This window comes from Falco cherrug, chromosome 4, assembly GCF_023634085.1.
Source record: "Falco cherrug isolate bFalChe1 chromosome 4, bFalChe1.pri, whole genome shotgun sequence".
NCBI classification, from domain to species: domain Eukaryota; kingdom Metazoa; phylum Chordata; class Aves; order Falconiformes; family Falconidae; genus Falco; species Falco cherrug.
Genome location: NC_073700.1, coordinates 15664085 through 15689826, shown reverse-complemented (window position 1 = coordinate 15689826; position 25742 = coordinate 15664085). Strand labels below are relative to the sequence as shown.

Below are 25742 nucleotides of genomic sequence, written 5' to 3'. Positions count from 1 at the left end.
TTAGTCTTTTGTTGAATTGTTTCAGTTCCTATTAAAGCTTCGCAAAAATGTACCTTCTATTATATTTCTTCTAATAGGTTTCTCAGCCTTATAACTATAATAAATTTGTCAGTCTAGCTTCACTGAACACTGGACTTGAAAATCCTACCACAACAGATTATAAATATAACCATTTCTAAACCCTTTCAAGAAGTTTTACCTTTTCTTTCAACACATTTTATGTACTCAGCAATTCAGTGAAAATAACCTTTCGGAGTCATTCTTTAAATCCTTTCTTGGCGATAGCGCAGTCGAGTCATTTGATCAGTCAGTTAGAAAACCCAAGTTCTGTTCCTGTCTCTGCCAGGGTGGATTCATAGTCTGAACCAACTCGCTAAAGCCAATGTTTTCTTAAGTGTTCATTCAGAGGAAATGACCAGCTTGACCTGTATAGGGCCTGATTTTCGGAGTAGCTGAGTGCTCAGAACTGCAGTTCAAATAATTTCAAGCAGTGCCCTTAGCGCTGCCAGAAAAGGAAAGTCTAATTGGCATTGTGTTAGGTAACCAGAAATTAAGATGGTCACAAGTAGCTTTTATAGCAGATTTTAAAAGATATGCAAATATCTTTGCCTAATCTCTTTCCTCTGTTTTGCTTCTATGAAATTTGGGTGGTTTTGTTTGGGTTTTTGGTTGGTTGGTTGGTCTTGGTTTGCTTGGGGTTTTTTTTGGTTTTGTTTTTTTTTTTTTTAGGAGAGAAGTTACATTGTTTTAGAAACACAAAATACTGTTTTGATAAACAATTCTCTTCAGGGATGTGTTTTGAAGTTTGAATGAATGAATGTAAACAGCATGTAACAAAACATTTAGAAAATTAATAACCATAGTAAAAGCAAAGAAGCAAGCAGCATGATCACATAAATCTAAGAAAAGCAAACAGAATCTACGTATCTCAAGACTGTCATAAAATGGTTCCACTTTGCTCTATAACGCTATGTAAAGAATAAATAGCAACGCATCAAATTTCTTTGAATGGGAAGCAGAGAGAGGCAAGGGTTATCTAAGTAATGTAAAGGTGTAATTAATGAATACTTCCAAGGGACACAAATGATCTGCACTAATCCCAAATTACAGTGAATACTCTATCCTTCAATTTAAACCCTCTGCTGGGGTTTACCCATAGTCAGCAAATGGAGGAAAAGATGGACTACCTCACCCCTCTTTCCTGTTGAGAGAATTGTTCAGTTGAGCTCTTGGAAGCCTGTTATGGGTCATTCTACTTATTTAGGCAGCTGCGATAGTTACCAGGTGTTTCTGGTCACCTGAGAATGAAGAGAAATAGAAAAAGCTTTTAGGATGGTCAAGATAGTAGAGCAAGCTTGTTTTGTGAGAAGAGATTAAAATGTTTGGCTTATTTATCAGAACAAAAGCAGCAAAAGTATCCGATTGTTTTCTACTAATATGTGAGTAGCGTTAACATCAAAGAAAAAAGCCTTTTAAGCAAAAAAATATAGATAGCAGAAGGACAAATGGGTGTAATGAATAAATCTTCTCTTGAACAGAGAAGTTTGAGGACAGTGCTTAAGCATCAGAGAAGTGAGCTTCTAGGACACCCTCCTAGGCAAAATAGAGGTGGAGGGAGAGCAAGAAAATGGATTCATTTTAACACAGACCTTCATCAGTTTGTGACTGGGAGTCTGAGACACGGCTTTCTGTGTGACTTTCAGAGGGAAGCCTGACTTGCAGAGCCTTTCCAATGGCAAGTCATTCGTAGCAGCCATGTTCTGCTGAGCAACGCTGGTGAAATTCCAGGATCACATCACTAGCGCCAATATTGTAACCAGCTGCTAGTCATCTCCGAGAGAAAACTTGGAAATTAAAGCTCCAAGTCACCTACTGCTCTGTACCTCTGGCTATGAATAGTATTGCAAAGGGAAAATCGGCAATAAACCACGTAATGCAGAACGTCCGCAGTCTGCTTGGCTTTGCTTGCCAAGCCAGCCTGCTTGCAGTTGACACCAGTGCTATGTAGGTGTGTAGAGTACAGCTGCACCACTCAGGCACTGGAAAAAGAATGTTTTTAACAAAATATCTCTGTGTTGTGAAGATCTTGCTGACTGCGTAGGCTTCCTAATGTAAACTTCTATTTACTGTGATCTCACTATGAGCTTTATATTACAAAGTCTTACATGACATTATTTGTAGTTGGCTGTTTGTCTGAACCTATTTCATAGCCTAAGGCACAGAAAGGCAGGTGAATTTAAATTCTAGCTTTCAAGTTGGTTTTCAAATGCTGTCAGTTTAAAATATTAAAATTACAGCAAGTTCTAACAACAGTCTCAGGTTTTCTAGCTCAATTGACTGTCTGACTGTCTTTGGCTTTACTGAACAGGGCTCTATTTGTGATCAGAGTTATGGACAGCACTATAGAGTCCAGGCTTTAAAATAACTAGGTAAAAATGTCAGTGCTGCCATTGACATGAAAAGGGTCAATGCTTGGTTTTCTGTCATTTATGTTTCGGCTTAGCAATGATGTAAGAAAGGAGATTTTCTTTGGAAAGATGAAGCAGTACGTTCAGTAAGAAATATGAGAAAATGAATAGATTCCAAGGAATGAGAAAATTACTTTCCTTAGGGAGTATCATTTATTTTCTTCATTAAGCCATATCACAGAAGGATATCAGTTGATGGTTAGCTCTTCAGTTTCAGAAAATGGACATGATTCTGGTAAAAACTGTAGAGTTACAGCAGTTTATGTCAGTTTTTTCAAGAGCATGTTTTTTTAATTAAACAAGGCTTATGCGGTCATGCTCTGTGTGTGTGTATATATACATGCAGCTGTGCGTGCACACATGCATATTCCATCTCTTTTTTCAGTAATTTTTGAAGTTGAACAATTGCAGCCAAATTCAGCGCTAAGGTTACTGGTGCCAAAGATGTTGCAGTTCTAAAGGTTTTGTGAAAGTAGATGGCTATTCAAAGAAAAAGAAAAGGCTGTAAGGAGAGCTTACTACTTGCTAGATGTCAGAGGGTCGGTGTAGGATTTTTCCTGCCAAGACAAATCCATAGGAAACCAGGCTCTTTGGTTCTGTTATTCATAGAGCTGCTTATCTACTTACAGTTTTTCTGTATTTAAAGCAAGTGAAATGAAACCAGTTTATATAAGCAACCAAGCGATCTGTTGCTAAAATATGGACTGCTGTATAAATCAAGCTGTTAGTGAGATGCCCTAAATTTCCTCTCTGGAAATGGCTCTTTGTAATTGGCTAATCTCTCAAAATAATTTGTGAGTCCTTTTTACACATTGTGCCAACTGGAATAATCAAACAGGGCTGATTAAAATTATTTCCCCCCGTTCTATTTTAAAAATGTAGTCCATAACTTTTACATACTTTGAGTTGTCTTAAACTGTTATAGACTCTGTGAAGGGACCATTGTCTCTGCACTAGAAGTCACACAGCCAAGTGAAGAAATGGTTATTAGTCTTTGTTCATGTATGAGAGACTGTGGGTGTTACCTGTAGGAAAAATCACGAAAGCATCATTGGGATCCATGGTCTAAATCCCACACAGCATATGCTGAAGGTAGCAAGGTACAACACCACAAAGTGCTGAAGGGACTTCTCAAAACTGTAATCTCTGACAGTAAAGGATCATCTTCAGTGTTACCTGGTTATTCTTTATCAGGCACTTTTGGACACTAGAGGAGTAATTTCTGGGACACATCTACTGTAGATATAACATAGAATTAAGAGTAACATTTGTTTAAAATCAGAGACCAGATGAAGGAAAGAAACTGTAGGAATAATAATAATAAAAAAGAGCCAGTTAATTTTGGAGAATAAAGTTGGAATTATACAAGTCAGTAACTATTCAGTCACTGAGTCTTTTTAGAGATGCACTATGAGACAGAACCAAAGTGAATCAGTAAAGAGAAATCTTAATGGACCTCAACTCTACTCCATTGCTTTTGGCTCTCCAGCTAACTGCTCTCTTCTGTGTGCCTTCAAGTCTTATTCAGTGGGATGGCAGACGTGGAGAAGACCAAACCAGACACCCACAACAATACCAACCACTCATGCCGACCAGAAGCTGCAGCTGGTGATCCACTTTCTCATTCCACACCATCTCACACTAGCGCCTGCACGTGTGATAAAAATCAATGTATTGCTCTTGATTTTCATCCTTTTTTGTGCTCTGCATAATACCCAAACCAAAGGAAACCTTAAAGGCTAACAGCCACCAGTACGCTGTGCAGCAGGATGTACGTGGGACCACAGCCTGAGCAGCCTCTTGCTGGGCAAGCCTGTTCCTCTGTGGGAGTCTGCAGAGCTGAGTGTGTGATCCCAGGCTGTGTGGCAGTGTCAAGAACAGCTCTCACCATGCACCTGAACCAGCAGCTACTGCAGAATTTGCTCCGCTCAGCTAAGAGAGCATTAATTGCTAGTGTTTAGAATACAGCAGAAAGGAAATACCCGCCTAAGGATGTGTTCTCCACCTTGTTTTGACCCCCTGCCCTGTTCTTCCAAGCTGAGGTGCTTATACTGCAGAACCTATGTGCTCCTGTCTCAGCCTGATAAGTAACCCTGTATAAGGAATTATCTTCTAACAAACCGTATGTTTGCAAAGCCCACACAAGTTCTGAGAAAAAAAAGACTTTCTTTTCCCCTATAGTTTACTGAGTGTTTTTGTTTGTTTGTTTGTTTGTTCTCATTGCATATGCTTGCGAGACTATGAGGAAATACAACCCTTGGAAGGCTGGGAAGTTATGATAACATATGCCTTCCTTCTCGTCATCTTCCTGGTGTAGTCTGTGTTTAGTTTTTATTCACTTGCTTGTAGAAAAGCAATTGGATTAGTTTTAGAAAATGACTCAGCGTGATATGGGTGTGACGAGGAAGAGGGACAATGAAAGATCTCACAGCCATAAGACTGAGATTTACAATAAATGTGGCTGGGGAAAATTATTTGTTTATTTTGAGTAAAATTTTTAAAAAACAGTTAGATTACTAGCTACTTTCTAGGCCAGAATACTTGTCTGAAGATCAGATTAATCTCAGTGGAAACACTAAGTTAGAAACGGCGTCATTCTTTTTAAACTGTCAAAATGTTCGACAAAGCCCCTTTTATAGTGATGGAAAAATAAGGCACACATCATACAAGTGCTTTAGAAAGAACCATCCATTTGCAGTCAGCATGCAGGAGTCAGATCTGCCCCAACACCACTGACATTCCAGACAGATTTTCCCAACATAACACAGGCAGAAAAAACTCCGTTACTGAGAGTGTAGGAATATTCATACTGTATCCTCTTTCAGAGAAGAGACAATAGAGGATATCTGGGAAAGTGGTACAGAGCAACAGATGTTATTTCTTACCAGGCTCTGACAGTCTGTAGACGAGGCACATCATGAACCAGAGGTTGTATTCACATCTTTGTGTTTACTCCTCAGTTTAAACTCCTTTGCATAAACGTCTGAGGATAAGGTAAAGAGCACCATACATAAATAAAGAGCAAACCTGTCTCTTTATTATACATCCACACACTGCTATTGATGATGCACATGGGTCCGTAGCTAAGGTCCCAGGATACTACTACAACAGAATAATTACTATTTATCATAAATATCTTTGCCAGAAGACTGAACTAGGTATGTCTAAAATTGCTCAGGCAAATACGCAGTAATGCTGAAAGCCAAGAGATTTAGTGGTAAGGTGGTAATAAAATCTTGGCTCTGCCAAAGTAAAAGTGAACTTTGCCAGTCGCTTCAGTAAAGCCCAGATTTTTGCCTTGAGAGTCTGCCCAGACCAGCTGCTCTTCCTGGATGTCCTGAGAGCATCTCCTGCCTGAAGGGGCTCCGAGGAAAGGTGTGCTGTCATGAATTCAGACAAAAAAAGGATTTAAACAAGCATGTGTGCACCCAGAATGCCTATGCTACTCTTTTTGTGAGCAACCTACTCTTTCCAGCTTTGCTATTAATTTTCACCCACTCAGATACTGCAGCTGAGTGCTCACAGTTGTCAGTCTTTGCGTGCCACCTTGTGAAGGAGAACTGGCAAAAAACATTCAAGTACAGAGGATTTTGTTGAAAAATGTTGGCTTGTTGTTTACATAGCACCGGAAAGAGACTGTTGTGAAAAATGAAAGACTTGGGCATAAACCACTTTTTTTATTCCCAAGCTTTCCATCTTCTGTACATACAAATCAGGAAGAGGACTGCTCCCAGTCCTTCTCTGGCAATTTCTCCGGCCATTTTACAGCAAGTGCTTCTGCTTGTAGGTTTAGTACTTTACATTGTGGCTATTTTAGTGAGATAAATCTATTAAGAACATGGCTGACGTGGATGGGAAGCAGAGTTTAGTGTACTGGTTAAGCTGTATCTTCAGGCACTAGACAGAACTCCTGTGAAAGGAGGACTGAAGGTACCAGCTCCAAGATGGGGCTGAGAGCAGAGATAGCCATTGCTGTGGCCTCACTGCTGCAATGAGACCCACAAACCTGTGCAGAGCTCCGCTTGCTCTGATGACTATTAGCAAACTCTTGGTCTTGTTCCTGAACCTGTCTATACCAATAAAACAGCAAATAGCTCCTACTCCAGGCATCAGTTGCCATGTGGGCAAATGCAGAACATGGATTATTGATAACAGCATCCTAGGAATAAGTGGAGCCCTCCAGAATATCAACAGCGTGTGATAAAATCTAAACGAGAAATGCATAATGAAGCTGAGATTAGCTGCACAGAGAAACTTCTTGGTGCTTGAGTATTGCCTGTTTGTGCTGTAATCTGTCACAGTCCATATTACAACCTTATAATGAGGTTAGTTTATAAATTATTAATAGATAATATAAACACCTAACAGATAAGAATAATATGGGTTACAAGCTCATCAGCAGATAATGCTCTATTGCAGTAATAACCAACCTGCTGAACTCCGTAATCACCTGTAACAATTGAGACCTATTTGTGAAAATATCTATTAATTCTAACTAACTATTATAAAAGGAAGTTTAATACAAAACATGGCAGTAATGGGCATATAATATGAGATCACTTTTTTAATGCTATTTTGTCTTTTAGGGCTTGCTGAGGCTTGATAAGATCCTTCTGTAAATGGGAAAAGTGTCAGCTAGAACTCATATGTGAGGAGAGAAGGAAATTTATTTTTCTTCTACAGTGCATTGTTAGGAAGCTCAGATTTTGAGCTGGGCAGCAGCAATAATGGTTTCATGAAGAAAAGGTTTGTTACAGCACTGCACAGAACAGCTGTCCAAGTAAGTTGGGTTACATGAAATGACATCCCCTGGAAGCAGCTCCCTGCAACATCTGGGCCATATCCATCAAATTGTATCCCCTACCGGTAGGTGCAGAGGTGGGTATCTACACGGGGAAATGACCTCCTGTGTCAACCTGGTCACTAAGTACTACATACCCACCTTGGACCTCAGGTTCACGTGGGTATCTGAGACTTCGGGTTTTGTGTGCTAAACACAAAAATCGTAATTGCAGGAAGGTTAAAATTCCACTCTCCTGAAGCTCATTACCTTCTAAATTGCCTCAAGCCTGGGACTCAAAATAGTGCTTTTGTGCTATAGTGTAAGCTATAATAGTTGTAATGACATGGTGTGAAAGCGTTTGTCATCCTGTTTTACAGAAGTTGAAGATGAATTTTCAACAAGAAGTTAAGAGTAAAAATAAATTATCTGGAATTCTTTTATTTGGAGGTCTGATGGCATTCAGTTCAGGAAGACTACGATGTTCCCAGTGCTGTGGAGGTGCCACCCTAGAGAGGCTATGGATTTAGTGCCACAGTTTTCCAAACCCGGTGTGGAGGAGCTGTCTATATAGCTTTACAGCTATAATGTATATATTCCCATCTCCTATGAGAAGCTCAACGGCCAGGATGCTAACCACTCTGCCCTAGGGCTGGGGCAGACAGCTGTGTGGATGCAGCCTGCCTTTAGCAGAATGACTGTAGGTCTTTCTTCATATTGCTTTACAGAAGTACCTTGTATCCTCCACTGGAAACTGGAGTCAACAACAGAATGGATGGGAAGGATTTTAGTGAATAAATTGGCTTATCTTCTGATACTATAGCAGTAGATAAAATTAAACAGAAAAAAACCTGAACCCACAAAACCCAGAACAACCCCCTTCCCCCAAGCAATAGCATTTTCAGTCATTATACTGGGAATAACATGCGACAATAGGATTATGATGACTACAAATGTACCATATTGAAATAAAATTAGTTTAAAAGACAGGAACAATGTCATCATCAGGTAGCTTTCTTGCAAGGTGGAAAATAGCTTTAATAACTTTATTGTTGGAACTAGTCTGAAAAATATAAAGGCTCTCCTCCCCCCCAGTACAACAGTGATTGTGTTAAAAGCAAGATCTCTGGATCTATAGGCCTCTTTTGGTGTCCCCAGCCTGTGAAAAACAAGGGCTATGGCATGCAGCTGAAAATCAGCAATGCAGAGTGTTGAAATCTCATTCAGACTTGGGTATATTTCAGGGTACGGAACCAAACAGGAATATTCATTATATGGAAAGTTAATGCATCATGCTGCCTAGGAAGGATGCTGAGAGGTGGCACAGGAGAATCAATAAAGATTGAAGTCTCTATAAGTACAGGCAGAATGTAGAATAAGAGCTCCAAAGGCAAAGAATGCCATTGCCAAAGTTAATATTACCTCTTTGGGACATGATTTTTGGACTTACTAGGAAGGAAATAACATAATGGAGACTTTCCATTCTGGAAGGGGACTACTGTGTAGTCTAAGGAAGAGGAGAGGGTGAGAGATGACTCATGTAGAAAATTTGGGAGGGGTGGCTGTGTGCTCAGGAAGACATCAGCCCTGCTCAGGGCTGTTCATTGCTGAGGCTGTGATTAAGGGCCTCTTGATAACAAATATCTGGTCAAAGCACCCAAAGTGGTGGCTTTTGTGCCATTAGTGAGAGAACGGACTTTCCTCATCTGGTGTAAAGTCTGTGGGGATACAGCTGCTCCAGAAAATTTTTTTGAACAAATTGGAAACCACCAGGAGGGCGTTAGACTGGGTCAACATTTTGTGCCATGTGTCTGTGACTTTGTGATCATTTGCAAAATTAGCATTATCCTATTCTGGAACGTGGTCTTCTTCTACTACATGTGGTGACAGGGGCATAAACCCAGGGATCATCTGTAAGAAACAAAGGCATAAAAAGTGGGGGTGGAGGGGGCTCTACTAATATCCCTTATTTGCGAACTATGGTGCAATTTGAACATTTTTATGCTGTTTATATTAAATCACCATGTTCTTTATGGTTGTCATTTTGAAGATTATTCTTTTCCTTTCTGTCATACCTTTTATGTGACAAACTCCAGCTTAATATATTTTTTTGGCAGTTACATACTTAATCTTCCTGATTCCTGTGGATACCAGCACAACAATGTGTTTCAGAAACTATTAAAGCCGATGAATCGGAGTCCAGTCATTGATCTTTGCTGGCGAATGGAAGATGCTGAGCCCTGGCTGATCAGGCACCCATGACTCAAGTTAGGGAATTGGGAAGAGAATTTTGGCAAAGAGAAAACTTTATTGTGACCGGGCTCTGCTCACCAGGTTAGCTTGAATCAGTTATTCTTCCTAAAACATTCATAAAATGTTCTCCCAGTTCACTGGGTGAATGTTATGAAGATGTAAGGACGTGAGAGCTGGCTGTGGCACTCTGCTGTTGTGGAGTTGTTATGATGCAAGAAAGATACAGGACATTTTTTACCACATGTAAATTGTAAACACAAATAATGAGATAAACAAATGCTGCAAAACTCTTTATACTGAAATTCTGCATGAAACCAATTAGGTACGCCTCATTCTTTCCAAATATGTTACACAGTAGACTCCGATGAGATATGTAAACCTATCAGATGAATAAACCCCTGCCTATTGCGGATGTACTTGTGATAACAAGGAACAATGATGGAGAAGAATTTAAGCCTTTCTTTACATAGCGGCATTATCAATGAACGCAGTGATCTTAGCTTCATAATACAAGAGCCTAGTGCTACAGATTTCAGGAGTTACATCATTGCTAAGAAGGCACTAGCATTTCTGAAGTGTATACAGGATTTATAGCCTGATAGCAGACAAGCCACCTGCATCCTTTTTATTTCAGAAAAGAGGAAAGAAAAGAGGAAAAAGAAGAAGAACAAAGATTTACTTATGGCCAATTTCACAGGCTGAAATCAATTTACAGGTCACTAGGAGACTTTCAGGCAAAGGCATAACATGTCTAACAGGCTCAAAGTAAGAGGCTATCTAGAAAACTGGATTGAAGTAATAAGGAAACTTATTTAAAGCACTAAAACTCAGATGGCAGAGCCTTTCATAACTGAGGTTACTGTACTTTTAACAGTTTTTATGCTTTCCCCCCAGCAATGGTGTTTTTCAGCTTGAAGGCTAGTATTAAGCAAAACTAAGAGTATTCTTTGCTAGTTGCAAAGTGTGATAACCTTTCTATATCTAGACAAACAAGGTTTTAACTAGCTTTACCCTTTTATTCTGTGTCATCTATTTTTATACAGCTTGTTATATTACAGCTACAATAGCCAACAGCTTGTTTTGGTCACCGTCACGCCCATGGTATTTGAACACACCAGACATTCTGCAGCCTGATGTTCTCTACAAATGTCAGTTCACAATGCCACGAATGAAATTATATTTAATTTAAATCACATTAAATGATATCTTAAATTAAAACTACAGCTTAGAGTCAGGATGTTGATCTGGTGATGGGACTCAGAGTTCATCCACCAGTTCTGACACAGCCTGTATTGTTAAAGATAACAATTTGAGCCTGTTGGGAAAAATTCCTGGAGGGTGAAGCTGTGTGGTGCTGATGGTCCCATCAGGCTGTATGTAATGAAGGCCTCAATTTATTGTGTTTCTATGGTTTTCTATTCTTGATCGTCTGCTGATGAAACCTAAGCACCTTGTTACAGAAAATTGCCCATTTATCTAGTACATGCAGGACACCACCATTCCATCCCTCTGGTGCACCATGTAGGAAGCTCTTTGCAGAGAGAAAACAGCCAGGCTTTCCTTAAGAGATCATCATTTCCCTCCCATGCATTGTCTGAGAGACTGCTAAAGATCTCATTTTATCCTGCAATCAAGCTCGTCAGCTCTCCCCTTGCTTTTCCTTCTCAGCAAGGAACTGAAGAGGATTGCAGCCTCCCCTCTCACAGAAAGAGGGAGCATGCAGCATCTCAGGGCTCTGGTGCTGAACTACAGAACTTGCTGTGCCAGGTGCCGAATGGATGTTGTTTGACCTAGAGTTCTCTCTCCTTCACGGTGATTGTTATGGTCACCAGTATTTACTGCCCCACTAAAAGTCTGTGTGAAGGAAGAACCTCAGCCAATGGGTAACGCACCGAGCATTGTACGTGGCTGTGGGGCATGCATTTCTTACTCTAGCAGACTATCAAGTCTTCATTGATGTCCCGCACACAGCCTGATTACCAGTGTGAAGTTAGTGTAAATCAATAGAAAGGGGCTGGGCAGATGTTACGGCTCTTTCCGCCGAAGCAGTTGCTGGAGCTGCCACATGCTCTGTAATAGCGCATGGAGACGGGGGGGGGGGGGGCAGGCAGCTGGGCAATGCGTGGGGTAGGGAGGGGCTGTGGGTCTGTGTGAGGCATGGCTGAGAAGCCACAGTTTCTCTATTAGGATGTGAAAATATTTTTCAGGAAGCTGTACTAAATTCCTTACAGTGTCTGGGTTTTATCTGGAGGTTCCCTCTGTTGCCTCAGTGTCTCACTCCTCCAGATCTGGCTTCTGAGGACTAGCGTGACACCAGCTAACAAGACTGTACATTACCTGCTGTGCACATATGGTACTGACGAGCAGAGCAGTGATACATTTTATGGAGGTACCAAAAGTAGCCATCAGCTGTCTCAAACCCATCCTAGGCCAGATTCGCGTGTAGGAAAAACTTCTCTGCTCACCCCTGGCTGCAGGCATCGTGCCCTGATGGACCCAGAGAAAGCTGGAACCCATAGACCCTAAATAGTGCAGAAAAACTTCTATATTACATCGAAGCCTGTGCAATCAGAGCCTGCTGGCTCTCATCTTTCAGATGGGGCATCATTTTAGATCATAAAAAACCCAGCAAAACAGCTGGTGGAGGGTTGTGCCACATTCCCTTCTATCAAGCCTTGGGCTTCCAGCCAATAATGCTATCCTTCCAAGACAAAACACACGTACCTTCTGGCTTTCTCCTGACGTTGACTCAGAAACTCCCTCTTTCAGCAGCACCTTAGACAGAGGAACAAAGTATTTATGATTACATATTGTGCAAGGCTATCCTGTGATACAGGACATGTGACCAACAGGGTTCGAATTTGGGAGTGACAGAAATTATGAGCTGTACAGAAAGCATGGCTCACGGACAGAGGCAGTGAAATATGAAGTGTTGGAAACCACTCCCACAAGAGACATGGAACTGAAATGCAGAATCTTTTCAAAATTCAAAAACGTAACATAAAACACCAGCAAAGCAGGCGTCAACTCCTAAACAAGGATTTTGAGACATAAGGAAGATAACAACTTAGAAAAGTGAGCTCAGTGACTGTCAGATTAATTGAACGCAGTGTCAGGAAAGATTGCTTTGTGAAGTGTTGCTTCTTAAAGCGTTACAAAGTCAGAGAGACATCAGAAACACTGATGGGCAGCAAAGGGGAAACAAACTACAAGTGATCAATAAAGCGGCTGCCAGCCGGTGGGATGACACGTCAGCACACGAAGCACTTCGTGGAGCTTGAAGTGGCTAATAGGACTGGGACTAAGCCATTGATCAAAATTATTTTTGTCTTGCAAAAGGTCTTGAAAGTACACCTTCTGGCATTTGAATCCATTTAATAAAAATGCTGCTATTATTTGTGCCTGCTTAGCATGACTGCTGGCAGCCTCTGGAAGCCTTAAAGGCTAAACTCATTAGCTATTTATTACGAAAGAAGTTGGGATCTCCTGATACCACCAATTAATTCAGGCACATTGTTAGTAGTGGGCAGTGCTGGTAAATCATATCTTTGTTGCCAAGTATTAATAAATTACCTACTGTAGGTTTCCACTGGATAAAGATCTCAGCCAGGCCCCCTCCCCAGCATAAGCACACAAACCAAGTACTTTCTCCCAGGCTTTGCCTTTTCACCTGTTCTCTGCTCCTGCTTTTGTGGCTCACCAAGATGGCTCAGGAGGACCAGGGACTCCCACAGCAAACACTGTGCTGCCTTTGTTTGCAGTTTAGGGAGCTTCTGCTGAGCTTGGCTCAAGGCAAAGGTAAATTAGGAAAGAACAGCCACCCTGCATCCCGCAGCGAGCTCTGCCCCATTTGTTGTATGTGCACATGATGATCTGGCTGTCAGCAGCGTGGGGGCTCCACCCTGGAGCTGCTGCTATCTATTGAAAATGCAGTTTTTCATTTAAGGGGCTGCCTTGGATTGTCCTGATTTTGGCAGCTGCTACAGAGAAATCTTTTTTTTGTTGCATCACTGTCCCAGGTGATGTCCCTGCTGCCCGACCCCTACCTGCCTTGTGGCTGTTCAAGTTCTATTTCTTGCCGTATCTACCAAAGATGTAGGAAGATTACACCCTTTCTTCAGGAGCGGTGTTTTAAATACCCGGAGACAAGCCCCACAGCCTTTCCTCCACTCCTGCATCTCCCAGGCTGTCTCTCTCCAGCGTTTCACTGGGCAATGTTCCAGTTCATCCTGGTTTTGTTCTGAGGATTTCCAGATCACTAACCATTCCTGTTGCTCTCCTTTTGTCAGTGGTCAGTGGGGTTACGTTTTTTTCCTGTGTGGCTCTCCCTCCTAAGAAGAGATGGTTTTAAACCTGCTGTGAGCAGACTGGGAGGATTTCCTTACGTGGTCCCAGGTTAAACCTGCCAGACTTGTGTTTGTCTTTCTTACGGCAGGCGGTGTTGACTTGCGTGCAGCTTGCCATCAGGTCCACCTCGGCGCTGCCCGGACCAGCGGTGTTTCAGCAGCCCTCTTCCCATCGCGTTGTTACGAAGCACGGTGTACCCACCTACCTGTGCCTGCAGAGGCTGCCGTCTTATCATGGAGTCATTTAGGTTGGAAAAGACCTTTAAGATAGTGGAGTCCAACTGTTAAACCATCTTCTCCATGGAGGTAGGGCAGCCAAGCCAAGCCAGGCAGAGGACCCTTCCCCGGGTGCCCAGCCCCAGTTACCTGCTCCTGGCCTGACATGCAGAGGGCACTGGGCTCTTCTTGCTGCTGTAGCATCCCGCAGGGCAGGCCTGGCAGGCGGGGAAGCAGCCCCCTGCCCTCCCACACCCGCGCCCTGAGCAGCCAGGCAGGTGGAGCTGCTTGTGGGCTAGTGCTGGCCTGTTACTGGGGTGCAACAGGAGGCAGTGCCCTGGAGCAAGGAAGCATGCTACAAAGTCAGGGACTTTGCAGGAGCCAGCAGGCTGTACTGCTAGCACTGCCGTGCCACACTCACCGCTTCCCTGTCTTAGCTTCCCAGGCTCCCTCTTTCTGCCAGTCAGCCAGAACATGGACACACAAGTGAGAACGCAGCAACACAAAAGAGGGCAGGCATGCAGTGTATTGATTTCAACCGGCAATTTCACGTCGACCAGCAATTTCAGTTATTGGTGGTGTTTGCCCACGTGCAGGTACTGCTCTGCAGGCTGCATGCTGCCCTGTTCCCGAAGGCTGTCAGCCCAGGCAGCTGCCGTGCCCCACGGCAGGCAGTGCCTCTGCAGCTCGCTGCTGGCAGCAGATCTGAACGAGAACGTATCCACAAACCCAAGCGGTTTTCCCACAAGGACAATGACAACAAAGTAACGCCTGCACTCGGCGCAGCACCGGCGCGGGAGGCGGTACGCAGAGCTGTCGGGGTTTGTTGCAAATCACTGAGCATTGGTGGTGTAGCGCACGCCTGTTGCGGTGACGGCTCTTGGCTCAGATGCGGCAGGCAGGTATGACTGCTAATGTGCTCCATGGGGAATATTTGCTGCTTTATCTCTGGGACTGGGAACATCTGTCCCTCCCTCCCAGTCTGCCTGAGATGGGGATGAGTACTCTTGCATTTTCTACCACAGCCCTGGGGTTAGGTAAGCAGCGAGTAGATGCAGGTTATCACAACACATCAGGTGACAGTGGCTTGGTGGAAGCCCCCGTTCCTCCAGGCAGACACCTGCTGATAAACCGGGGTGAGAGCGAAGGAAGGGAGCACCCAAAGGAGCTGGCAATAACGTCCACGCTCTGAGGTCCTGTTCTGAATGGAGACAACACCCCTTCCAAAAGGGATTCTGATGGGTCACAATAGTCTGGGGAGGACCAGTGGCGAGGGAAGGGGTTTACTGGCAGCTCTCTAATAGTCGGAGACAATTAAGAAAGTAACGGTGATCTCCACTGTCAAGTGACTGAGAGACTGTTCCCAGCTGAGTACTGCTTGGAAATTTGAGATCTAATTAAAGCAGGCCTTGGATCTCATCATTCTTCCTGCACGCCTGGGACAATGAAATACTGACTTGTGCATCTGTTCTGTATGTGTACTTGATGCAAATAAGGAAGAAGTCTGTAAATACATCAAAAACCATACTTTATTTTATGTATAGCAATACAATTTACATATTAAATAACACTATAATAGAATGATTTGATATAGTTTAACATAACAAAAAGAAGATTCTTCAAGTTACAAAAACCCCCCAAACAAAAAAACAAAACCAACAAAAAATCTCCCTCAAAATACTCCCTCCCACCCTCTCCCCAAACCAAACACCACATTTTTTTTTTCTGAATGGATCAATGAGACAAACGTATCCAGTGACTGGCTAAGTCTAATTCCTATTGCACACACTGACAATGGAATCAAAAAAAAAATAATCCAACTTTCACAATCACTGCCCCAAATAAATGACATGTGTGGAAATCTTTTTTGGAGTGTGATGATGGTGTCTCACTGCCTCGATACACAGAAGGTATGTATTCACATAGCCACCACAGAACTAGGAAGGAGGTGAAACTAGAAAAAAATTAGCTTTATATGAAAATATAAAATTCTATGATTATATACCATAGATACAAAGTTCCCAGAAGATGCTTATCCAAGCAACAAAATATTTACAGTTTTAATGATTTTGCTATTTTAAAAATGAAGGAAAAGAAAATAGGAGTACACATGAATGCTTCGGTCTTTAGAAACAATGGCTGCTTTCTAGTTTCAAATGTTCTAACAAAACAAAAAAAAGTCACTACCCCAAATGTTGGAGAGTTGTGACATTGTATAAAATCGACTATCTCCTCTTTTGGAGACGTTTATTCTTAAAACTCAAGACATTTTTCTTGAAATTAATTATCCTCTGTAGAAAATGCTTCCCTTTGCAAATAGTTAACAAAACCACTAAAAACAGTTTAACAGCTAAGACAAAGTGGAGGCCAAATCTCTTCATTACAGTTCCTTCTCTCTCTATTTTTGCATTCCTTCTCCTTTGATAAGTAAAGCCAATGTAGTTCACATTGTTAGAATGGCAACAAAGAGAAGAAGAGCAAAGGGGTAACAGTAAGAGTTGAATTACGTCTGTAAAAAAAAAAAAAAGTAAAAAGAAAAAAGAAGCAAAGCAATGCAGTGGATCAACAAATAGGCATTCTCCCTTCATATAAAAATTCACTGGCACCATTTGAACATAAACTTCAGAACACAAGATCTGATGTCAAAAGACATGAATTTGAGAAAGACTGCTAAATCTTTAAGACAACTACGTTTTAATTTATTTTTTATTTTTAAATTAAGTTGGTTTTGTTTTGCTGAGAATTAGTAGTATGTATCTTTGGTAGAATCAATATCTATATTTTTAGCTTTTAAATAAAATATATCAGCTTAAAAAAAGATTAATAAGAAGGCAGTTGTGCTGTGTCATAAAGATTCTTCTCCTAATGTTCCAATGTATCACTCTGGATTCAAGCAATTCAAGCAGTCAGAAACTGGAAAAACAACTGAAATTTTGCAGATCCTGTAAATGATTCCACTAACCTAGAACAGACCCACAGTATGGAAACAGTCACACACAAGAAGCAGTTTAAGGGTTTCAGATTTTTCTTTTTCCTGTTCCTAAACTAATATTTGGAAACAGACACTGTGAAATACTAAGGACAAATGCTGTTTAAAATGAATGTTTCTTAGACCTTGGTCCTGCAGAAGAGTTGAGGCTTAGCCCGCACACCTGAGCAGTCCCACTGGCTCTCCCAGACCTTCCTAGTGATGCCAAGTTCACGTACAGGAGTGTTTGCAGGATAGGGCATTCATCTGAGACTGTCACCCATTTTAGATGTTAAGATGACACAGCAGCTTTCCAAGCATTCCCTCTTGGAAAGCTTGCCTGCTCTTATGGGCTCAAAGCATAGAAGTCTTTTGTGACTTTCACATGGTCTACACATGCAAGACATGGAGAAACAGTATTTTCTAAATGTAGACACAGATATACATGTGTACTTCAGTCCTTTCTCTCCTTATTTCTCAGGGCTGGTGCTGAGGACCACATTTTATAGCGATGGGGTAGACTCAGGCTCTCTTAATTCACAGGCCTGCACATTGTCTGGGAACTTCTGATGCATGAAAGACATCCCGGCCGAATGCCACGGGGTGGTTGCAGTGCGGGGGGTGGTGTGGCAAAAGTTGTGATGCACAGAGTGGGGCTTTGGCCAGACACTCCTGAGAGCATCTCAGCACAGCAGTATGAGTGCACACCCCTGAACATGCACTCGCTCCTTCTGCCAGTGTCGCTCAGCCCCAGGGAAAGGGTGCCAACCCCTGTGAGAGCAGAACCGCAGCTGCTTACAGTGGGATAGACCTGGCTCTTCCATGCTTTTAATCCTGACCTTCACAAGCAATTCCTAGCTTCATCCACTTCCAGCCTAATGCATCACTACCATCTTTCGGCTATCTGACTGTCAACACAGCGCTTAACACACAGCTTGACCCCCCCCTTAAGAAAAAAATCCATGGAGAACTCAAAGAACATCAGTGTAAATTCTTTCCCCATGGATTAGACCCCAAGCAGGTATCTCAGGTGTGGGAAAATGCCAATGCAAACGCATGGATTTCCAAAGCACCTGCCGAAGTTCAAACCCCACAGCCTTCTTTCATTGATTTTTAAAACTTGTGAGAAGGTAAGGGATTAAACCAAGGATATTCAGGCAGTGTGTCATGAACCACAGTTATCTTCCATCACGCCAGTGAAATGAAAAGTAATCAGCTGAAAGTACTGAACAAATGCAGCCCTCTTGATGCCTGCAGTAATCTTTGTGTCACTTAGCTCTTGTCAGGGCTTGGATTCTTAACTTCTCCCTACACCTCCCCAGGAACTTAAATTACTTCAGCCTGAACTGATCCAACTCATCAGAGTCCCTCCGTGCTACCAGCTGGGATTGCCTGGGGCCAGGATCACTACTGGGGGTGCAAGGGGGGGCTCCCCGGCCTCTAACGCTGATGCACACTGGCCAGCAGAACACTCAGCAGAGCCTTCCAGCCCCTGCAGGCAGCACTACTTGAAAACTTACTTAATTCTCGTTACCGGGGTGTAGGACTGGAAAGCCAGCCTTACCTCCTCCCAGACGTTAACTGACTCCCTCCTCGGTACCAGGTTGTCCCAGTGCAACGGGGATCCAAACTAACAAGCAATCTTTTGAAACATTTTGCACATTTTTTTATTTGGGCAAGCTGTTGCTGGACACGGGATTTCCTTACTGAAACCATGGATATATTATACTGTTCAGCATTAGCAGTTATTTGGATAACTTGTATGGAGGGATTCAACAAACTGAGAAGTAAAAAGTGACTGTGTAAAAGGTTGCTGATGAATTCTTGAATACTTTGGTGTTGAATTAATCAAGTGTATCATACTAGGAAGTCTTTCCCTTATTAAAAATAAAAGGCCAGATGTTAGCACATACCAGTTTGCATAGCTCCTCTGCTCCCAGCGAGACCATATCAGTTTGTACCTCATGAGGTTCTCAACTAAAATACCTACTCTCAATATAATTTTAAGCAGTTCGCTTTCAGCTTCCTTGCAAATGAAAACGCACAGAACCTTGCCAAATCTCTGTATTCCCGCAAGACTGGACTGGCAGAAATTAATAGGTTCAAATTGAAATGAAAAAAAAAAAAAAATACACTGCAACATTTTGACAAGTCCTGAAAACTTACAATGCATGCTTTGTGCAGTTGAAATTTAGAAGAAACTAATGCCATATATAAGGGATAGTGCCTTTAACTGTATACCAGACGTCAGGATGGTTGAAATGATGTATTTCCTTCTCAAGGCAGATGCAATAACCCCTCCCTACTCAGCCAAGCTATGAAGGACATGATTAGCTTTAATTTTCAGGAGAATTAAGTATGTACTTCTTTTGTTAAATAGGGATGGACCTTCTTGAACTGCACCCAAATACAAAGGAAAAGGGAGCCAGTGAGGATGTATACTTAAATGCTCCAAAGAATAATTCAGTTATTTCTATAATCTGGAGGAAAACATTTTATTGGTGCGGGAGGGAAAACACAATAAGCTAGGTTTGTGCTAAAGAATTAGTCTGGCAAAAAAAAGAGGGAGAGTGTAACTTTATAGGTAGTTTTTTTATTAGTTTGCTTCACCAGTAAATATGGATCAGTACTTTATGTTTTAGCACTAAAGTATGAAAATTACACACCTGTAAAAATGGCATCTAACAGTTATGGAATTAAGAAACGCCTGTCATCATGTAACATACCATTAGGTGTGAGGTCATATTCAAGAAATAGTAAGGAAATTAATGTGTTTAAAATATTGAATAGCTTAGTAATGTAAAATATTGCTACCTTCAATATATCTGAAAACAGGTCTGACTTTGGGTTGTAGTAGATTTCTCACTGTATTGGCGCTGATGAGAATAAAATCAAAACACTTTCCCATCATATGGCTGGTTAAAAACTAAAATCAACATTTTTCTGAATACATGGGGAAACTTCCAAATTGTAAATTCAAAACCTATCACTGCGTCCCACGCATGAATTGCATCTAATTTATAATCATAGTGTATGTAATTTATATATTCCATGTGAAGCAAGTCTTAGGCATGTCTGTGTAAAAAACAGCAATTTGAAACAATACAGAAATAATTGTTTCAGCTCCACAAGGCTATTACACTTCCACTGTAGCCAATAATCACCTGCTATGTTTTGTCAAGAAAGGATGAACACTGCTCATCCACTCCACTGGAATGCAGAATACCGTTACCAAAACGGTGACGTGATCATTAAAATAATAAATATGGTATGAAGGGGTACAGTATCTGTTGTAGAAAGAATCCATCTGGCCTAGCATTCAAGATTTAAGATTCGAGGGTCACTGTAGTTAGCAAAAGTTCACTGCATTTAAACAAAACAGGAAAAGCATATGTTTGTTGTCATGGAATGTCACATCAGGGCTTGTCTTGTATTAGAATATTATAGGCAGTAACACTGATCATATAGTGCAAACTAGATAAAATTGCGTTTCACTGTGTGAAATAAACAGAGGTGCAAATGCTCAGTAGGATACCATTAAGACATAAAATGGCAAAAAATAAATATCAAAACTCTTATCAGTGTAAAAAAGTAATTGGGTTATTGTATAACCTAGAGTCTGGCAAAAAAGGCCTCAAAAAAGTTCACTCAGTCTTCAGAAGTTCTACAAATTAAGTGCCTTTTCAGGTTTCCGATTAGACAAGAGACTCCATGCTTTCTGCGGGATCAGATTCGTCACTGGCCATCACAGCACCATTTTTGTCCAGTGTCATGGGACCATTGCCATTTTCCTTAGTGCTGACCAAGCTTAGCATTGCCTTATAAAGAAACTGGTACTGTTCCTGGAAAAGAAAGGACAAATTACTTCAATCCTTTTAAGTGTACAGAAACGAGTGGCACTTAAATTTGGCATTTCCAGGAAAGGTCGTGGATGTTCATTACTAGACACACACAGAGCAACGAAAAAGACTCAGAGAGCAATTGCCTCTGTTAATCTAGTTTAACCTTGCCAACCCAAACCTCCAGTTTTGTGTAAATTATATTATTCCTGATATATTATTAAATACTACAGGAGGGAAGGATGATACCTGAGCCCGGAGCTCAGCCCCAGGTTGTTCCCCCGTACAAGCAGAGCTATGCACGCCGAGGCAAGGGTGCTGCTCTCGCTGCAGAGTGGAGAGCCCCTCTGCTGAAGCCTGATCTCCCTGCAGCTCTACCTGCCCTGCTGCAGCCCTTCAGATCACAACATGCCAGGTTTGAATAGCACAGCTTAACCTTCCAGGGCTGGCAGGGGGGTGATGACAAGCGGAAAGTCCTTCTCCGCTAGGGCTGCCCATACAGTGGCCCCCTATCTCTATAAGATATAAGCCAAACTGCAAATCAGAGACGTACACGGTGGGACTGAGGTTTATAACAAATGACAACTGTACAAAAAAAAGCCCAAATGCAAATTCTGCTTTGCAGCATGCAGTATGGCTTGATAACGTATGCGATGTGTGGTTTAGTTCATGCTTTTGGTCTCAGATGAAAACCTTGTAAACTATCCATTTATATTCCATTTAAAGACTTACAATGTCTGTAAATACTCCAGGCCGCATAAGATTTATCATCTTTGCCACCTGGAAAACATCAACAGCATTTTCATTCTCCAGCTGCTGGGACAGAGTGGTAAGGGCACATAGCGTTCCCGCTGACACAGCTCCATACCTGAAAAACCACACCAAAATGAGAAGTTACTCAGAAACGTACCTGGGCACCGACACAGAGCCATGAAAATGTTGATAGAGTCTTATTCGATTACTGTAGTTCATCTTTGTATCTATTAAATGCTTGTTTTATAACTGGCTAATTTTTAGTCATTTTAATTTGCAGAAGAAATTGGATGGTACACCCGTCATCTCAGGATATCTGCAGTACTCAACACAAAAAACTCCATCAGCAGGAGAACGTGAGCCATTTAAAAATACCCAGCCTGGAGCCTGTCACACGGAAATCAGTTCTCACATGCCACATGTACTGAAAGCATCTGCATTATAGTTGAGCGTATTTTAAATTCATTAGTGTGAGCTCAAGCAAAACATAAACGATTAGAAAGAAATGAGACTTCGCCTCTTCCTCCACATCTGACAATTACAGAAAACTAACATGGATTTGAGGTGCTCACAAGTAAATGGGGCACATCTCAGCATCTTCCTTAGGTCTGATTTATTGGCAAAAGGCAACATCCCTGAGCTGGGCACCCCAGAGACATTACGGATTCTGAAGAGTTGAGCTGTGCTGTCATTTAATAAGAACCTGAGCAACGGTTATTCATCAGGAGCGTGACTCAATGTGTCCTTGAGATACTGGTCAGGTGGAAATCTTACTGCTGCTAAAACTGTGGGTATGCTTGAATTGTACATGCAGTGGCGAGGCACGGCGTAACGGAGCCATAGGAACAGGGTCTCCTAAGTGCTTCTGAGGAGCCTCAGCTGTCCTCTGCTCTCCCAGCACTCGGGAGGCTGAAATTCTGTTCTGGCTGTGCTATGGGTCTGCTCTGTGACTTTGAGAAAGTCTGTGTCTAAATGTCGCCACCTGTAAAAGGGGACATCGGTGCTGACTTGCTCTGTAAACCGTCTGGAGAGCTATACAGGAAAACTTAAATAATCGGCAAGTGCTGCAATGCCATCTGGTATCATAAGATTACCACTACGATTTTTTACAACATTCCTGTGGAAATTGAGACATATGCTGACTTAATTTCATATGATTTTTGCAAACTCAATTTGCCTAGAAATGGGAAACAGAAATCAGATAACAATAGATCTGCTATATTTGATGAAGTCTATAGCAGAAGAAGCAGAACCGTATACATGGCTCTGCCTGATCATCTATAGGGATAGCGGACAAAGTGGCCGGTGGATGTGCCTGATGGGACACAGCTAAATGCCCCTGAGGGTCTAACAGCATCATTTTCACTTGGGCTGATAACCTCCGGCTCCCAACAACATGAAGGCTTTTCTCATGGAAAATTATGCAGAAAATCTTTATCTAGTTGCCTACATATGGGCAGTTATATTTAAAAATCTTGACAACTGCCTCAAGTTGGAATTTATGAACTTCTTTGAAATATCGTTATCAAGTTCATCCCACCATGTACTGCCTAAATACCACATACATTTAGTATCTGCAAATTCATATATTTGGAATTAATCTGCAGTTGTAATTATTAGTGGATTACGTGATATAGTTGTTACATGTAGTAAAGGGAAATTTTCATTTTCAGCCACATTTGCTTAGGCTCCAATGAAAAGCAGAATCCACATTATGTATTAGGCATAAAAATAAAATCATTGAATATGACAAATAAACCAAAAAAGCAATTTACAGAAAGAATGACTCAGCACTGTTAGGAGGAATGCAATTTTGGTTTTTTTTTTTTTCCTTCTGTCTAGCATGAAATGCCCAAATCAATAATGGTTCTAATTTTGTAAAACATAATCTTAAATACTGCAAGAGTAGCAAAACCTCACTTCAGACTACCCAAAACATGAATATTAAAACTAGCCTGAAATTAATCAGTGCTGGCAAAAGGCAACAGAGCTTACACTGTGCATTAGCAAGGCAGGAGATGGTGGGAGAAAAACTACTTGCTGCAGCCCAAGGCACCATTTGCAGGAGTCAGCTGGGAAAAACCTGTTGCAGCAGCAACACGCGGGTGCGAGGTGGAAGCTCACTCAGCAGCGTGAAGACTGATCTGACTGCTGACATACTAGAGCATGGTAACAACATTTTTGCACAGAAGGGGAAGATTCCCAAGATTTTCCCACCAATTCTGTTTTGTAGCAATGACAAAAGGTCTAACGGGCGGAGCGCAGGGGGGCTGCAGGTATAGAAGTAGTTTTTGCTGGCTCAGTGTTCACTCTAAGGGCAACTCAAGCAGTGGCAGAAATTGGGCTTGCTTGGGATTTTAATGTTGGAAAGATGCCAAGAAGCACTCTGCCCACCAGGAAACAGTCCCTCCAAAGACAGCCTGTCAGACCCGGGCTCCAGCTCCACTACAATGGCATTTTGCAGCTCCATAACGTGTGCAAAGTAATAATATGCAACGCAATATTTAGCGCCCTTTATAACTGGGCATTCAAACACAGCTGGCCAGTCAATGCTCACCACTGCACTACAGCAGAGACAAGTGCTGGGACACGCTGGCCCTCTGCTAGGGGCTCCCTCCCTCCCTCCCGGTGCCATATGGGCCCCTTGAGTGTTTTTGGGGAAGCAGATGGAGGAAAAATAAATCTTCTCTCAGAAAACCTGGGCCCTTTATCACAAGATACTTCTGCTGATCATCCTGAGACACAGCTGAACTGAGCTTGTTCTGTTTTACCTGGCACATTAAACCCCAGCTGTTAGACAGGAGCTCAGGCTGTTTTGAAACTGGTTCCATAAGCCCATATTGGGCTGCTTAGAGCCCTGTCTAAACCAGGGCTCTGCTGAGTTCCAAAACAGGTTGTAGGATTTGTTTGGGATACTTCTGGGTGCAGAAGAATCCAAAACGCTTACAAAGCAAACAGCCTCACTTTCTGAGTCCATCTAAGATTATGACCAACATAAAATCTACGCTAAGCAAAATGTGCTTGTCCTCAGGTGCCAACTGAAAACTCATCCCTGGAAGATTAAACAGTCTGATCCTGTTCCCTAGACAACTAAACCCCATCTACTCCATGCAAGAATGGACAACATTCCTAACAAGCGTGCTGTAACTGAGTAACCTGCACATAAATGGGAGAAAAGAGACGACATACTCATCATGAACTATGGTGGGGCCATCCCTTGTTAAGGCCTCTTCCTTGATTACATTGATAAGTTCAAAGGTACTGCTTATGGGAGCATCTGGGTTTGGCCATTTAGGACACTGAAAGTGGCGTACTTCCAGAACGTAGTCATCCTGCAATGAAACACCAGCCTGGGCATTAGCTATTTAGTTTCACATTCATCCACTCCAGGTAGAAAGAGGGAAGATCCTCACTACAATCTGAAGAGATACCATCTTCTTTTATACAGAAAGAAGAAGACACACAGCTCTGGCATCTCTGTAACAGTGAACACCCCAAAATAATGTAACTTTAACAAAATGTTTGATTGATAAAAGATTTTGCATTTGAGTTCAGGGCTTATATCCACATAAACCTCTCAGAGCCCTTATGGCTCAAAGTCAAACAAGAGGAGAGCAACCGAGGAATTTAAACCTAAAAGGACTTGCAAATTAATGTCTTGCAGCAAAATCCAGCTGCAATCTGGATAGATAACTAGAGGCAGGTTTATAGTTCAGAAAAGGTGTACTTACATAAAACCCCTTAATTAAGACCCCCAAACAATGAAACTATAAGTGGTGAATTTTATAAGCAGAAATAGGACAATAAACCTTCGTGTACTTTACAAAGAATAATTGAATCTACTTTTGTGATTTCAAAATGAAAAATCAATGTTATCACTTTAAAATAAGACAATTAATACTACAGTCTCAATAGCTAAAGGAATCTACCTGGAAGTAGAAGATGTGAGAGAGAGAGGGGCCAACGAGAATACCTTTCCCCCGTGAGCAACATGCACGCACATGCATTTACAAGTAAAACCTTTTCAGAACTGTTTCTGAACTCTGAATTCTTCTTCCATATTTGAATTACGTCAATAACATTTTGATGAAAAGCCAAGACCCACATTTGGAGGTTTAT

The 25742-nt window shown here is 41.9% G+C and overlaps 1 protein-coding gene across 2 annotated transcripts in view; it reads right to left on the bottom strand.

Moving 5' to 3' along the window:
* Window positions 1-19604: 19604 nt before the first annotated feature.
* The window catches only part of PTPRG (protein tyrosine phosphatase receptor type G), a 409035-nt gene continuing 402897 nt past the window's right edge, over window positions 19605-25742 (bottom strand). For both annotated transcript variants that reach the window (XM_055707510.1, XM_055707509.1), the window contains 3 exons: window positions 24813-24955; window positions 21603-21738; window positions 19605-20873 (listed from right to left, as the gene is read on the bottom strand). In XM_055707510.1, coding sequence (XP_055563485.1) covers window positions 20727-20873; window positions 21603-21738; window positions 24813-24955 — 426 coding nt within the window. In that variant the 3' untranslated portion in view covers window positions 19605-20726. The remainder of the gene's footprint in view (window positions 20874-21602; window positions 21739-24812; window positions 24956-25742) is intronic.